At 51.8% G+C, this 15,602-nt stretch overlaps 2 protein-coding genes across 2 annotated transcripts in view; one reads left to right on the top strand and one right to left on the bottom strand.

Moving 5' to 3' along the window:
- SETDB1 (SET domain bifurcated histone lysine methyltransferase 1) overlaps nucleotides 1-5,898 on the top strand; it is a 30,275-nt gene extending 24,377 nt beyond the window's left edge. The window contains exons 15-22 of the mRNA XM_082833527.1: nucleotides 1,203-1,372; nucleotides 2,102-2,730; nucleotides 3,518-3,546; nucleotides 3,660-3,792; nucleotides 4,068-4,233; nucleotides 4,577-4,788; nucleotides 5,036-5,124; nucleotides 5,290-5,898. Of these exons, the coding sequence (XP_082689653.1) occupies nucleotides 1,203-1,372; nucleotides 2,102-2,730; nucleotides 3,518-3,546; nucleotides 3,660-3,792; nucleotides 4,068-4,233; nucleotides 4,577-4,788; nucleotides 5,036-5,124; nucleotides 5,290-5,407 (1,546 nt within the window). The 3' untranslated portion in view covers nucleotides 5,408-5,898. The remainder of the gene's footprint in view (nucleotides 1-1,202; nucleotides 1,373-2,101; nucleotides 2,731-3,517; nucleotides 3,547-3,659; nucleotides 3,793-4,067; nucleotides 4,234-4,576; nucleotides 4,789-5,035; nucleotides 5,125-5,289) is intronic.
- A 154-nt stretch (nucleotides 5,899-6,052) lies between these two features.
- CERS2 (ceramide synthase 2) lies at nucleotides 6,053-14,824 on the bottom strand. Its single transcript, XM_082833528.1, has 11 exons — nucleotides 14,728-14,824; nucleotides 9,807-9,980; nucleotides 9,263-9,380; nucleotides 8,952-9,070; nucleotides 8,666-8,723; nucleotides 8,510-8,560; nucleotides 8,181-8,273; nucleotides 7,866-7,994; nucleotides 7,532-7,638; nucleotides 7,241-7,394; nucleotides 6,053-7,061 (listed from the first exon to the last, which is right to left on the bottom strand). Exons 2-11 carry the CDS (start codon nucleotides 9,977-9,979, stop codon nucleotides 6,921-6,923), a joined length of 1,143 nt encoding a protein of 380 aa, XP_082689654.1. The 5' UTR covers nucleotide 9,980; nucleotides 14,728-14,824; the 3' UTR covers nucleotides 6,053-6,920.
- Between the last annotated feature and the right edge of the window lie 778 nt (nucleotides 14,825-15,602).

Genomic DNA, 15,602 nt, shown 5'->3' with positions numbered 1-15,602 from the left:
TACTGTGCCCTCTTCTTGGCATCCTTCCACTGTTGTTTGCATGATTATCTTCTTTAACCTTGAGCTCTCAGCTTTAATCTCATCTCCTCAGAGAGACCTTTCCTGGTCACTCTAAAACTAGGTCATTTTCACTCCCTTCATTCTCTCATTGAGAGAGTGTCCTTTAGTATCTGTGACAACTTTATTTGTTGACTTGTTTTTGTTCTCTTTTCCGTTAGAAGGTAATCTCCATGAGGGCAGGAACCTTGTCTGTCTTGCTCACCATTGTATCACCAGCAGCTAATTTACCCAGTGCATGGCACATAGTAACCATTCAAATTTTGTTGAATGAATGAATGAATGATACTCAGTATAGCTACTCTGAAAATCTCATGTGTTGGTGATTAGACCTGAGATCAAATTCTGGCCTTGTTGCTTCCAAGCTGATCCTGTTTTATCAGCTATAAACAGAGTATATGAGCACTAATACTTTCCCAACCCCGGTGGGGTTTTAAGGGACCTAACAAAGATGCTTCGTTTCTTTTTTTTTTTAAGATTTATTTATTTTTGGCTGTGTCGGGTCTTAGTTGCAGCACATGGGCTCTTTGTAGCAGCACATGGACTTCTCTCTAGTTGTGGCGTGCAGGGTTTTTTTCTTTCTCTAGTTGTGGCACACAGGCTCCAGGGTGCGTGGGCTCTGTAGTTGGTGGCACACGAGCTCTAGTTGAGGTGCGCAAGCTCAGTAGTTGTGGCGCGCAGGCTTAGTTGCCCCGCAGCATGTGGGATCTTAGTTCCCTAACCAGGGATCGAACCCGCATCCCCTGCATTGTAAGGCGGATTCTTAACCACTGGACCACCAGGGAAGTCCCTTAAGTATCTTTATTTTATGTATCTATTTCTACAAATTGACTTATTTTAATGTCTCTGAATCCATATTCACCTCATAGTTTGCTTAGCTTTTCTCCAGTCGTTAGGCATTCTGTTATTCACTGTTACTATCTGTAGTGCTATAAATATCTGTATCAGTCACTTTTCCCCCTTCTGAGTTATTTCTTTGGGCTATATTCCCAAGTGAATCAAAGAGCATAGACAGTTCAGTAAATCTGCTCATTTAGATCATTACCTGATAAATGATGACACCTTAAAAATTATAAAAGTTCTGTGGATGTAATGGATGCTCTAGTGATCATGTTATGATTGATTTTATTGTGACCTCCTCCCAGAGTTTATGAGTGTAACAAACGCTGCAATTGTGACCCAAACATGTGCACAAACCGGTTGGTGCAGCATGGACTGCAGGTTCGACTGCAGCTCTTCAAGACCCAGAACAAGGGCTGGGGTATCCGCTGCTTGGATGACATTGCCAAAGGCTCTTTTGTCTGTATCTATGCAGGTTGGTGATGAAATGAAAGGGTTGCTTTCTGGGGTTAGGACACGGTGGGACATTGAATCATAGACAAGTTGAACTTAAGAATGCTTAACATGTGAACTGGGGGAAAGGGGAAGCCAGAATTTTCTTCTATAAAGAACATGAGTGATGTGCCTGTCTGGGTGGATCAAGAAGGGACAGAAGTGCTTCAGGAGGACGAGAACAAAAAGGGATGAAGGAGTGGGATAGGGAGGGCGGGAGGGAGGGAGACACAAGAGGGAAGAGATATGGGAACATATGTATATGTATAACTGATTCACTTTGTTATAAAGCAGAAACTAACACACCATTGTAAAGCAATTATACTCCAATAAAGATGTTTAAAAAAAAAAAGGGATGAAATTGTGGACATGATGTTTCAGCAGAGAGACATGATAGTAGAGTCCAGTGTTTCATTTTTTCCCCCATCACTCCACTCCACCCAGAGATTTAGCATAACTGAAGAACTCTCTTTTGGTAAACAAAGTAAAGGGGAAGAATGGGATGGCAGAAAGGGCAAGATTTAAAACTATAGTAAGTTCCGCTTATTCTCATAGTTAAGACGCTAAGAAGGAGGTATCATCAAAGAGAAATGAGACACCATAATGGAGGCGATTTGACTCTCTTTGCTGGTGGGCTGGATATTGATGGAATGAACTTTATTCTTTCTAAAAGCACCTCATAACCCTGGAAGGCCTTTCTCTTCATTCCCAGGCAAAATCCTGACAGATGACTTTGCCGACAAGGAGGGCCTGGAAATGGGTGATGAATATTTTGCCAATCTGGACCATATCGAGAGCGTGGAGAACTTCAAGGAAGGATATGAGAGTGATGTCCCCTGTTCCTCTGACAGCAGTGGTGTAGACTTGAAGGACCAGGAAGATGGCAACAGCGGTACAGAGGACCCCGAAGAGTCCAATGACGATAGCTCAGATGATAACTTCTGTAAGGATGAGGACTTCAGCACCAGCTCGGTGTGGCGCAGCTATGCTACCCGGCGGCAGACCCGGGGCCAGAAGGAGAATGGATTGTCTGAGTTGCCTTCCAAGGACTCTCGCCCCCCAGACCTTGGGCCCCCACGTGTTCCTGTCCCTCCATCGATCCCTGTAGGTGGCTGCAATCCACCTTCCTCTGAAGAGACACCCAAGAACAAAGTGGCCTCGTGGTTGAGCTGCAATAGTGTCAGTGAAGGTGGCTTTGCTGACTCTGATAGCCGTTCATCCTTCAAAACTAGTGAAGGTGGGGAAGGTCACGCTGTGGGAGGCAGAGGGGAGGCTGAGAAGGCTTCCACCTCAGGGCTGGGCTTCAAGGATGAGGGTGACATCAAGCAGCCCAAGAAAGAGGTAAGCAGTGGCAGGAAACTCTTGAGAATTGTGGCTTTTGTATAACTTTTTTGTGGTAACAAACAATGTGGTCTCACCATGAGTCTTTTTTTTTGGCCGTGCCACGCAGCTTATGGGATCTTAGTTCCCTGACCAGATATCAAACCTGTGCCCCCTGCAGTGGAAGCGTGGAATTCTAACCACTGGACTGCCAGGGAATTCCCTCATGAGTCTTCACATACAGATTATTTACTTGATGGATATTTCTGTGGCAAATCTGATTAACCTACCCCTAATACATTCCTAGTGTTGGTTTAAAGAACCAAATTATTTTAAAGTCAGCCTGCTGGGGGGAAAGTATCTGATTTATTCCAAAGTGAAGGGTTTATAAGTAACTTTTTTTAATTGCTGTTTCAAGTTATCTACATCATTGCTTTCTTTTATTATAGTAGAATGATCTTACAAGAATTGATCTTACGTGTATTTTTAATGATGTTGAAACTTAGCACATTACAGGTGGTGAACTGTCCCTTGTCCTCTTAAGATTCTGCCCATGGTGTTTTCCATGTACATTTTTTAATGCCCTATTGTTGGGAAGGGTTAAAGACCCCTCCCAGGGGGGCTTCCTGATGAGAATGATTGTTACTCTTAACTTGCAGAGGAATTTCTTCACACACACTCCACTTTAGATAGTGTACCTGTTACTGGCTAATGTCTTTGGAGGTCATTTGAGGTGAAGTCTGTAATCGTTGGATTTGTTATCCAGGACCATGAAAACATTTAACCCTTCACTTGCTCTCTTTTCCAGGACCCTGATGACCGGAACAAGATGTCAGTGTGAGTGCCTCTCTCTTTGACCTTTTTCCAAGTCTACCTTCTCTAAAGCCTACAGAAGTAGCCTAAGAAACATCCAGTAACCTGACCCCTCTCATGTCTTCCTCTCCCATCAGAGTTACTGAAAGCTCTCGAAATTATGGTTACAATCCTTCTCCCGTGAAGACTGAAGGACTTCGCCGCCCACCAAGTAAGACTAGCATGCATCAGAGCCGACGACTCATGGCCTCTGCTCAGTCAAACCCTGACGTAAGTGACCTTTCTCAAGCTGCACCTTACCCAGCTTTCTGTTTTATTCATAGTCTGAGTAAAGGAACATTCTCACCTCATCAAGTCTGTCACCATAATTACTGTTACATATCTTATTTCTCTGGCCTTGACTTCCTGCCTCATTTTCCTTCACCCAGCATCTAATCTTGCTATAGTCTGAGCTCCTTCCTGCGTAACCATAGGTAAAAGCAGGGATTCAAAAGGGCCCTCTCCATTTACCCTTATTCCTTCTTTTCACCCTTCCGCTTCCCCAGGACATCCTGACACTGTCCAGCAGCACAGAAAGTGAGGGGGAAAGCGGGACCAGCCGAAAGCCCACTGCTGGTCAGACTTCAGCCACAGCCGTTGACAGTGATGATATCCAGACCATCTCCTCTGGCTCTGAAGGGGATGACTTTGAGGACAAGAAGAACATGTCTGGTAGTCTGGAAGAATTTGGGGGGTAGTAGGAAAGAACCAGTTGGAGGGAAAATTCAGATCCTGAGGGTTGAAGCATCTCTGGGAGGGCTCCCTGACTCCCAGCTAAACTGTTAATATCAATGTTTGACACATCCCTTCCCTCTCTTCTTCCCAGTTCCCTACTCTTTTCCCTCAGCCCCTTTATCCAGCAGATCTAATCCTGCTTGAAAAAAATGCCACCTAGGCTCTTTGCCTCAGAGTCCCAGCTTATTGGTATTCCTGAGCTGCCCTGGGTGGGATAAAAATGGAAGTAGAATATCCAGTCATGAGGTAGGACAGGCCTAACCCCATTCTTCCTGTCCAGGTCCAATGAAGCGCCAAGTGGCAGTAAAATCAACCCGGGGTTTTGCTCTTAAATCAACCCATGGGATTGCCATTAAATCAACCAACATGGCATCCGTGGAAAAGGGAGAGAGTGCACCTGTTCGAAAGAACACACGCCAATTCTACGATGGGGAGGAGTCTTGCTACATCATCGATGCCAAGCTTGAAGGCAACCTGGGCCGCTACCTCAATGTGAGACCCCTTTCCCTCACCTGTATGTGCTGATTATCCCATGGTCCTCACATTTCTAGTACTTTTAACACAACTATGTAAACCCACCTTTTCTTGTTATAAATTCTTGATCTCAAAGGATCTTTCAAAACTTCTCTGTTGTGATGGGGAGGATCAAATGGCATTGTTTTCATCCAACTCTCACTCACCCCACAAAGCCAGATTCTGTTTCCTTAGTTCTTATTTGAATCTGTCCTTAACCCTATAGCACAGCTGCAGCCCCAACCTGTTTGTCCAGAATGTCTTCGTGGATACTCATGATCTTCGCTTCCCGTGGGTGGCCTTCTTTGCCAGCAAGTAAGAGGGAGTCAGGAAAGGGGATGGTTGGGGAGGGGCAAGGACTACAGAAATTTGAAGGGTCGCTCCTCCATCTGTGATCCGGCGCCACCTGCATGCTCAGTCACCCCAGGTGCCTGGGTTATCTGCCGTTTCACCACACTCCTTCCTTTTCTTCCTCTTCAGGAGAATCCGGGCTGGGACAGAACTCACCTGGGACTACAACTACGAGGTGGGCAGCGTGGAGGGCAAGGAGCTGCTTTGCTGCTGTGGGGCCATCGAATGCAGAGGGCGTCTTCTTTAGAGGACAGCCTTCTTCCTAACCTTCCGAACCCTTCCTGAACTGCCCTTTCCTCAGGAACTGGGTCTTCCTGACTGTTGAATTCTGACCCCCAGGTCTCTAGTCTGGCTACTCCCCCAGCTCCTAGTAGATAGAAATGGGGGTTCTGGATCAGGAGATCCCTTCCACTGTGGTGCTAGCAGGCAGGGCCCCTCCCCCACCTCCTGAGGCATAGAGGTGGGAGAGGTCACCACTCTAACCTAGGCCTGACATCCCTTCAGTCCTCCTGTTGCTCACCCCTCCCATCCTACATTTGTTCAGGTGTTCATGCTTCCAACAGACTTTATTCCTAGAATGAGGGCTGTGTATTTTATTATCCCTGGTTTGTATTGTTTCTTGAAAGTCTTTTAACAAGATGTTAAAACTAAGATTGTGATTTGATTTCTCTCCCTCAACTCCCAATTCGGGGTCTTTTGATGAGAGAGCTGTTTTCCCCCATCCTTCCCAGTGGGCAGCTGTCATTAATCTTGACCTTTCTCTACTTTTGCTTTTTCTTACTTGCCATCTGAAATTTTTAAATGTTATGTAACCATGAGGAAGGCATGAGGAAGACTACCTTAGTTTATTTAGTTGATCCCTCTTCTCAGTTCTTAAGAGTCTCAAACACTTGTTGCCGTGTTTTACTTAATCTTTAATATATTTTAATTAAAAAAACCATTAACAGTACGTTTTGGTCTGAAGTGGTCCCTCTGCTGAAACGCCAGGTGCTAGCTGTAATTCTGGCTTTAAAACCAAAACCCCCAATGTTTAATAAATAAAAATTAGAACTAGTTGCCATTCTACTCCAAACCAGCTAGCCTAGGGAAAGAGGCCAGAGAAAGGAGGCAGTAAGATCTTGGACCTGTGACTACAGGGACAGCTGGCAGAGAAATAACAAAAGACTGTCTGAGCAGTCCCCATTGTGGCCCCCACTTTTTGGCAGAGGTAGGATAAGGGTCATGTGCACCCTCCTACACTCAATTCATTTGTATCTTAGGAGGGAAAAAGTTAAAAGCTCAGCTTTGGTTTCTGGTCCAAGTTAGGGAGATTAGAAAGGTGAGCCTTGGTCCAACTTTGGCAGAATGAGGCCCACAGGTGGGACAGTAAGGCACGACCCTGGCTCTGGAGGTCCGGGAGTCAAAGGCAGAGAGCTAGGGCCAGATTCTGAAGAATAAGGAATGTGAGTTGTGACCCCCACCCCCGGAGCTGAGGAAAGGTCTCGAAAGCAATAGAAAGGACAACTTGGAAAGTAGAGAGGAAAATAAGACCATCCCCCGCTCTAACAAGGATATAACCAACCTCCCCTTCCCTGGGGATAGGCTGGTTAGAATTTGGTTTAAAGGCAACTGGGTGAAAAAGCAGCAGGGGTGGGGACACAGAGAAGAACACCGTCCTCTCGCTTTCTCCTTTCTCCCCAGAGCTTCAAGCGACCCTGTGGGGAGAGTGGGGTAGTTCCTTGGCTTTATGCATTAATCTGAGGGGCAGCAGGGACAACGGTTCAGTCATTCTTACGATGGTTGTTATTGAGGATGGGGTGGCCGTTGGCTAGGGGCCGGCTCTTTGCTCCTCCCCCAGCTGCAGCCTCCTCCCCCTCTGAGCTCTCTGTTTCTTCCCGGTCACTGCGTTCATCTTCTACCAGCTGTGGAAAGGGATGAGAAGGGTTACAAACCCCTAAGGACTGCCTCTCTCCGTAGGCTTTTTCCAGCTACACCCAGGGCCCCCCAGTAGTTTTTAGAGGGTTGCTGATATGGGAAGGGAATTTGGGCAGTACTAGAGTTGAGGGGAGTAGGGCCTACACAATGGGGACAGAAGCTTCACCTTTCCAGTTATGAACTTGTGGGCCATGCGCAAAATGAGGTAGGCCCAGAAGATATGCAGCAGCTGTAGCACTCCCATCATGAAATTGAAGAAGTAATAGCCAAAGAAGGCAGGATAGAGCTCCAGTGGGTACACCAGGGTGCAGTGCAGGATCCTTGGGATGAAAAGGGAGAGACAAGAACTGTGAACACAGAAAAGAAGGGGTTAAGATGGAGGACTGAAAATGTGGGTGCGGAGCAGGGAGACTCCTGATTTCTTGAAAACAGGAGTATAGTGTCGCCACCTACTCACCAGAAGGGCAGGATGACCAGTCGGGTGATGATGAAGACAATGGCGAAGACGATGAAGATGTTGTTGCAGGTGTTTTTCCATCCCGCATAGTTAAACATCTTGGCTGACTGTGTAGATAGCCCCCATCCATCATGAGCTCCCTACTCTCCCGTATACGTTCCTATGTACGCCCCAGTTACCACACTGGCTCTGTGCCCCCAGCTCCTTGATCCCAGGAACATCCACCCCCCACCACAACTACCCCACCACCACCACCCCCACCGAAAATGGATAGAGGGACAGAAGAACCTGCACCAGGGTCTCTAGGCTTGAAGAAATGCCCAGAAATCCTGACCTCCAGCAGGTAGTCAGAAGAGTCATGCAGAGCCATGATAAGAGTCCCTGCTCGGACGTAACTGGCAAACCAGGAGAAGCTAATGAGGATGATGGTGGCCACGTGGTGGATGATCTGTTCCTTGAAATCCTGTAGAAAAGATGCAGCCTCCAGAGGACCTTTTCCTGGTCCCTAGCCTCCATTCTTCCTCCCCCTCACCTTTAATTCCACTTATCCCACAACTCCATCCAAAGCACTCAGAAGTCACAGGGGAGGCTATTCATCCCAGGGCTTCATTTTGGCTCCTAGGCTTAATGGCACAGCCCCTTGACCCACCTTTCGCTTGACATCAAAAGCAATGCTGAAGAGCAGGGACCAGTAGAAAGACAGTTCAATCATGTAGTACCAATACTGGGAAGGGATGACGCTCTGGGAGAGGGGAAAGAAAAGAGGAAGGTAAGGGACCCCAGAGCAACTGGACTCAAGGGTCTCACCTCTCCAAACCCAGCCCTCCCAGAACATGAGGTTATGTTTAGCACCATGACTCCAGTCCTTTCTGTCACATATTCCGAGATCATCTCTTCACAAGAATGTGTATGTCCTAATCCTATCCTACACTGGTTCTCTTAATCACCCCATGTAAGGAATCAGGACCCATCTCGTACCTGTATGGGATATCCCTCCCAAACTTTCCTCATGTCATAGAACCAGGGTTTCTGCAGAGAGATGGTGAGAGGTTAAAGGAGAAGGGACCCAAATTCTGTGGCCTCATCCCACCTTGCCAGAGAATCTACTCCCACCTCCCAGTAATCCCCACTCACGTCTACAATGACAGCCATGCCGGCAATGAAAGCAATCAGGTAAAACGTGAATCTCCAGCTGGAAGAGGAAGTAGAAATGCTAGGAGAGTGGGGTGGGAGAATGGCACAGCCCTCCAACCAACCCCCAAGTACCTCCCTCCAGATAGCCTCTCACGGATATTAACAACCGAATTTCCCTCCTCAGCTGGGTATAATCTCCCTGCATACAGCTATGACCCACCCCTCCCACCAAAATACATCAGACCTTCCTCTGCCGTCCAGTTTCTCTTGTTCCAACCTCCCCTACCTTGCTTCTCGGAACTTCTTGAGGAGACTGGGCCGGTCCTGGTTGCGGCGGCGGCGGAACCAGCGCTCTACCTGGCGGCCAGAGAGCCCGCTCTGCCGTGACAGAAGCTCTACCTCTGCCTGAGTGTAGTGAAGAAGCCCATTACACTCCGCTTCAGAACTCAGCAGCACCCCACCCTCTGCCAGTAATGACCCAAGTTGGCCCCACTGCTTTCTCATCTCTTCCACCACCAGAGCTGGCATTCCAACCCTATCTCCTCCTCACTCCCCACCAGAACTCTTAACTCCCAGAACAGGGTCTGCAGCTCATACCTGTTTGGGCTGCTTGCCACTGGTCAGGTAGAAATGCTCCAAAGTGGGGTTGAGAGGTGCCCGCAGCCGAGTTTTCTCTTTTACATTCAGGAGGGCAGCCAGTGGTGTAGCCACGTAACTGGGGAAGGGATATGAGTGAGGACCGTCTGGCTCTCTTGAAGTACCTCAGTCTCCTGGTAGCCCCTAAGCTAGGGGGCTGGCGGGGCAGGGCTGCAAGCTCAGACAACTTTATCCTGGGCCTCAGTTTCCCGGCAACACCCTCTCTGGCTGCCTTGGGCTGCCCATAGCTGACAAAGCTGCCTGTGTTCACTAGCGACCAGGCGGGTGGAGGGTGAGAACAAATAACCATTGAAGGAAAGGGCCTGGGGGTGCTGAGCCCTCAGAAAGACAATGCTGCCTTCAGTAGGGGGCACACAGTAGGCAGGGACCTGGGTGGTGAGAACACCAGGGTCCAGGACCAATTAAACAGCAAGAGACAAACTTGAAGTACAAGAAACTGTGGCTGGCAGCCAGGGAAGGCATAGGGGTATGTTGGTATGCTCACAGCTCAAAGAAGTATCGAATGATGAGGAAGAGCAAGGCCAGGGGTAGTGTGATATAGAGGTCTGAGGCTTTGGCGTAGACACGTCCATCTCGGTCTTCTAGATCAGCCCAGGTTAAGTTCACAGGGAGCCACAGCCGTTCCCACCAGAAGTAGTCATATAAGGTCTGGAGCATCCTGAGTGAGGAAGGGGAAGGTAGAGGGCATCAAAGCAGGCAGCAGTGTAAGAAGAGACAGATGAAAATTTTCACAGTGTTAACAGAAAGAGCAGGGGCAGAGACTCAAGCCCTGGGTTTTGGTCCTGGCCATGTGGACAAATCAGTTTCCCCATCTGAAATATGGTGGCTTTCTAGCTCTAACATTTACTATGCACATCAACTAAAGGTGATGCTAACACCCCGTAGAAGTCCTGATTCCCTAGACTTAAGAATCTTGGGGTCTCTCCATCATTTTGCTATCCTCAAGTGGAGGACAGGCAGGATCTGGCCCTAGAAGCTGTAGCCAACAATCTTAACTAAAGTGAGAGGCATCCTCCCTTCCCCGCACTCTCCAGCCTCCCCCTAGTGCCCCCAAGCAACCCATAACTGGAAGCTTCCTTGCCAGGGAAGCCCAAGAAAGGATTGCAGGGTTGGGGCAAACCCTTCCTCCTCCTTCCCTCTAAGCCACTGAGGCAGCAGGTCCTAGGGAAAATTAAGAGGCCTGAGTAAAGCAAAATTATGCTCCCAAAGAATGCTGAGCTCCAGGACAACCAATGGACATCAAAATATTGCACACAAGATTAATACCCCATGCCAGGCCATCCAGTTCCTAAACATAAGGCAGAAGAACCCTATCTGAAGCCTATCCTCAGAAACAAAATGAAGACAAGGCTTCAGGGAGTCAGGGATTGGGGGACAGAGAGTCGAGACAGCAGGCTAAGACATCTGGTAGAATTAGGAGCTATTTCTTATTAAGGCTCATCTAGAAAATAAAGTACTAGTCTGCATGGGGAACACCCATCACAAATACCCTCAGCTAGGAAAGAGCTGCTGCTTTCCCCCGCCTCCCCCCTTTCCTCCACTGAAAGAGAAAGGATCTACAGGGTGTTAGTGACTACTTGAATACCTGAATGAGGAAGGGAATGATCTGGGGCCCAAGCGGGGACAGCAGCTGCTTGGAGTTGAGAGAAGCAGCAAGATGATCCTTAAGAGACAGTGATGCTGGGACCACACAACACCTGGCAGTCCTGGGACTGAGCAGTGAACCCAGAAGGATGACAAGGGCAAATCTGCCAGGCTCCCGACCCCTCGTTCTCCCAGGAGGGAGGCTCGGTGGGTGGTATCCAGGCTGGCCTTGAGACTAAAAGCTGACACAGAAGGAAGGTAGTCCCCTCCCAGCCAGGGAGGAAAGAGAGTTGGGAGATTGTTCTCCGCTGTGAACTGGAGACCAAATGGTGCCGCTCTACAGCTGAAGGCTGATCGTATCACAGCTGTGCTGGGCTGCTCCTCCGACGGCTCCGCCCCCACCCACCACAGAAGCACTTGCGAAATCCCTCTCAGCCTGTCACGGGTCTGTATTCCAGCTCAAGGACTTTACCCTCTTGTCCCCACTCCTGGTCACTGCTCTCTCAGAGGTCAGCACTGACAGTAAAGGAGCTTCAGCTCCACCCGCCCCCAGCAACACACACACACACACACACACACACACACATTCCAGGCCTCAGCTCCTGAGGGTACTGCCACTTCCCCCTCCACCTCAGCCAGAAGAAATACTTAATTAGTTTAAAGAGATGGAAGCCTTTTGAACTAAACAAAATTAAAACACAATTATCCACAGTAGAACTCTCCCCACGCAACCAGGCGCGCACACACACACTTTTTTCCTGGAGAGAAGTTGTAGAAAATTTAGTAGAGAAGGGACAAGGCAGAATGCCTAGATGTGGTGGCACACCTCTGGCTCTTCCTTTCCAACTTTTTTGCTTAGCTTGATTGGAGGTGAGGAAATAGACCTGACCCAGTCACCTCACTGCTATACCTCTTGGAGCCCAACTTCTCCTCCATTGAGGTTTAAAGCCAAGGGCACTGTCAGGCCTAGAAATTGGGTCCCATCCCTGACCCAGCTTCCGGTCAGTGGAAACCGGAAGGGAAGTTTCTCTTGTCACAGATATTGTGAGGATTAAAGATTCAGAGGGCTGGCTGGGGTCCTGGAGGGTATGAGTGGAGCCCCTCTCCCTGATTCCTGGGGTCCAGGAATGTCTTATGCCAGTCTGATCCTGACAAAGAAGATGAGGAGCTGGGGGAGTAGGCAGAGGGTCAGAGAGAGGTCAAGGGCAAGCGCCTGGACAAGATCTCAACCCCAGGACAAGACAGCACCTGTCCCCTTCCTGCTCCAAGCAGGGAGAGTGGAAGATGGTGTGAGCAGGAGAGCATGATGTGTCAGGAGTCCAGAGAGGCAGATTCTGAACTAGGGCTCTCTCACACCTGGGTTTCAGGCTTTCTGTGACCATAGCCCTCCCTTGCCACCCAGTACTTCCATTAGCAGAGGAGCAACTGCCCCAGCCCTGCCCGTCACCCCCAGGGCCTAGCCCAGCAGGGAGAGGCACCAGATTCAGCAGGGTCAGGACTTCTGACTCCATGTGACGGGGAAGGGAGGACAACAGGGGCTCCCAGCCGGCCTCATTTACACTTCCCCACAGAACCAATCAGTCTGCTCCCAGTGGCATCCCTGGCACACCCAGCCAAGTAAAGGGATCCCACAAACAAAAAGCTGGGTCAAGAAAAGGGGATGTTCCCTCAGGATAGGGAGACAACCCTGCTTTTCTGGGTCACGTTACTTAATCTCCTGGTGGAGAAAATCACACCTATAAATATTTTTCCACTTATAGAATTTACTCCCCCACACACATGACAAGACAATAGTGTGTGTGTGTGTGTGTGTGTGTGTGTGTCTCTGTCTCTGTCTCTCTCTCTCTCACAGACACACATCCTCACCCAGAGACCCAGACACCACTTTCTGAGGCACAGGCTGGAGAGGGGCCAGCAGAGCGGGGATTTCGTGGGCACTGGATTACCAGCAACATGAACAGGGCTCCGCCCAGCCCCCAACTTTTGCCCCAACTCTGACTGACCTGTCCCAGACCCTCACCGATGGACGAAAAGGGGCAGAAAGTCCCCATGGGGGCTTGTAGACCCAGCTGGCTAGGAGGGCAGAAGTTTGAGTCTGGGACGAAGAGGTCTCACAGACTCAATGGGATAACGGTCCTAGCAGCTCTCAGTTTGGAGGAATAATTAAGGAAAATATAACAGGATCAGTAAGTAAGGGAAGAGAGAGTGACAAAGAGAGGGTCCCACAGACTCCCAGCTTCCACTGAAGCCTGAGGGACTACAAAAAAGAAGTGGAAGAGGACCTGAATAGTCCTCCTTGTTGAAAACTTTTTCAGGGAGCAACAGCAGGTCATGAACTAGAAGGCAGCGAGCAATGGATGAAGCCAAGAAGAGGTGTGTCATTGCTCCAGGCTGCAGTATAGGTCCCAAAATTTTCATTTTTCTGGGCTGCCCCACCAGAGGCCCCAACACACCCGAATACTGCGTGAGACTACAGCCCCCATGGGCAGGTGGAAGAGGAAGATGGGAGGCAGGAGGGGGTGTGTGCAGAAGGCACAGTAAAGTATCAGCCAGCCTGTGGCCAGTGACAGGGGAAAGTGGAAGCCCTCCTTCCCAGGGGGAAAGCTGGCCAGAGGCCCCAGTGAAGGAAGTGGATTGTGGGGCATCACGGCAGACAAGGAACTCTCTCTCTTCAGAACAGAGGGTGTGCAGGTCACTGTATGGTTAGGGCCAGGCCCAGTGGGAGGAGGCTGCAGACAAGTCCTTACCCTTAGGAGTCCCATCACAAGCACTGTCGGCCACCCACATGGGGCCCAGTCACCTCGACTCTGGTACGGGACAGCAACCCTTCCAACACAGATGTGGGAGGGAGTGATCACCTGCTGGAAGCCTTCCCTGATTCAATTCTCTGGAAAGAGGGGCTCAATCCATTGCTCAGGATCCTCAGAACCCCCTGCTTCCTGGACCTGTCTACTCAGGTGACAGACCAGATTTTGATGCCAAGAACCTGGCTTGGGAAGTGAACCCCTAAGCTGAGGCCAAAGACTATAATCACACACATGCAATTAACCTACTCTCCAGAGAGCCTCCGGGCCAAAAATTAGCCAGGAGGGGAGGCCCAGAAAACCAGTTTCACCAGAAGCTCCCCCCGACCGCAGCCCCACACACCCCATAACGGTACAAGAGCCTTAGCCTTGGGGGGCCGGGATAGACACTTAGAGCCGCACCTTCCTGTTTCCCGTTAAGCACATGGACGCTCTGACCTCCCTCCCAGAGTGGGCACAGTGAACCGGTAAGAAAAAGCAAGACCCTCCACTCTCCTCCCACTCTATAGCCACGGGACCCTCCGGGCCAGGGGCCATGACGCGGGCCCGCAGCCGGGCAGGGGGCTCTCATGCAAGTGGTCACCGGAGCTGCCTACTCCCCGACAAAGGGGCGCCTGGGGCTCAGCTGTCCGCGAGCAGCCCCGCGTCCCCACCTCCCGGTCCCTACCTGTTGCCCAGGAAGGCTCCTCCGGGCTCGGGGCGGCGCGCCCAGGGACACCCAGGCGCACGGCCAGGCTGCCCTCGGACGGCGCTGGGGGCCCGGCCGCTCCCGCGAGGCGCTCCGGCCCGCCCTCCCCCAGGCCCGCCGCCATGAGCGCACCCGGCAGAGGCCCCGAGCCAGCTGCGGCGCCCCGCGCCCGGGCCCCTCTCCCCTCCTCGGCCCGCTGCCTTCCCCGCCGGCCCTGTCCGTGGAGCCGCGTCCTCACGGGACCCCAGTTCTCCCAACTTTTCCGCGCCGCGTCCCGCCCCACCCCTGCGCGCGGCGCCTCGGGCTCCCGGGAGGCCGTCCCGACTCACTCGGCGGCGGCGGCAGCGGCGTCGCGGAGCTGGCCGGGCCGGGAGCCGCTGCTCCGTCTCTCTTCTCGTCCGAGCTCCGGGCCCCCTCCGAACTGGCTCCGCTCACTCCTCTCCTCCCCCTTCCGCCCGCCTGCCCTCCCGACCGCCTGCCAGCTCCCTCCCTCCTCCCCCTTCCGCCCGCCCGCCTGCCTGCCCGCTCCCTCCCTCTCCCTCCTCCTCCTGCCGCCCGCCGAGCCCAGCCGAGCTGAGACCGAGCCCAGGCAACCCGGGAAAGAAAGGCCGCGAGCAACACAGGAGCCGGGAGACTGGGCGTGGGCCTGCGGCCCGGCGACGAAAAGGGAAAGGAGGGCGGGCGGCGGGGCCGGGGCCTCGGCGCGGGGCAGCCGCGCCCAGCCACCGCCGCCTGCCACCGCCCCCTTCCCGGCCCGCGGCCCGGGGCGAGCGGCGGAGACCGAGGCGAGGACCCGAGCCCTCGCGGCGCCCGGCCGGCGGCCTAGCCAAGTAGAATCACCGCACTGGGGGAGAAGTCCCCGATGAGGGCTGGCAGTGTGGGGACTCTCCCAGTCTCTCCGTTAGAGGTGCGCTGTAGTCCCGGGCACCCTGGGACAGACCCGCGAGGTCCCCGGGGATCGGGGCGCGGAGCGGTCGGGCCCCTGCACCACTCCGCCCGCCCCCAACTGAGGTCCTCGACCTCCGCCCGGCTGCGGCCCCCAGTTCTCTTTGCCCGACCAATTGCCACACTTACCCCTCCAGACCCACTGGGCAGCGGAGGGAGGGTGGCTCCCCGGCTCCCGGCCGGCGCAGCCTCTGCGAGTCCATCCCAAGTGCCGCGCGCCGAGGCCGAGCACCTCCAGGGCCGACCCAGGCAGCGGACC

This window comes from Leucopleurus acutus (assembly GCF_964270905.1).
Source record: "Leucopleurus acutus genome assembly, chromosome: 2".
In the NCBI taxonomy this organism is placed as follows: Eukaryota; Metazoa; Chordata; class Mammalia; order Artiodactyla; family Delphinidae; genus Leucopleurus; species Leucopleurus acutus.
The sequence above is the reverse complement of the archived record's forward strand: the minus strand, read 5'-3'. Positions and strand labels throughout refer to the sequence as shown.

Coding starts and splice junctions, on each gene's coding strand:
- CERS2 (XM_082833528.1), bottom strand. CDS start 9,979: ATGCTCCAGACCTTATATGACTACTTCTGGTGGGAACGGCTGTGGCTC. Junction 9,071..9,262: donor GTGGCAAGCAGCCCAAACAG/GTATGAGCTGCA, acceptor CACTACACTCAG/GCAGAGGTAGAGCTTCTGTC. Junction 7,995..8,180: donor CTTTTGATGTCAAGCGAAAG/GTGGGTCAAGGG, acceptor TCTTTTCTACAG/GATTTCAAGGAACAGATCAT.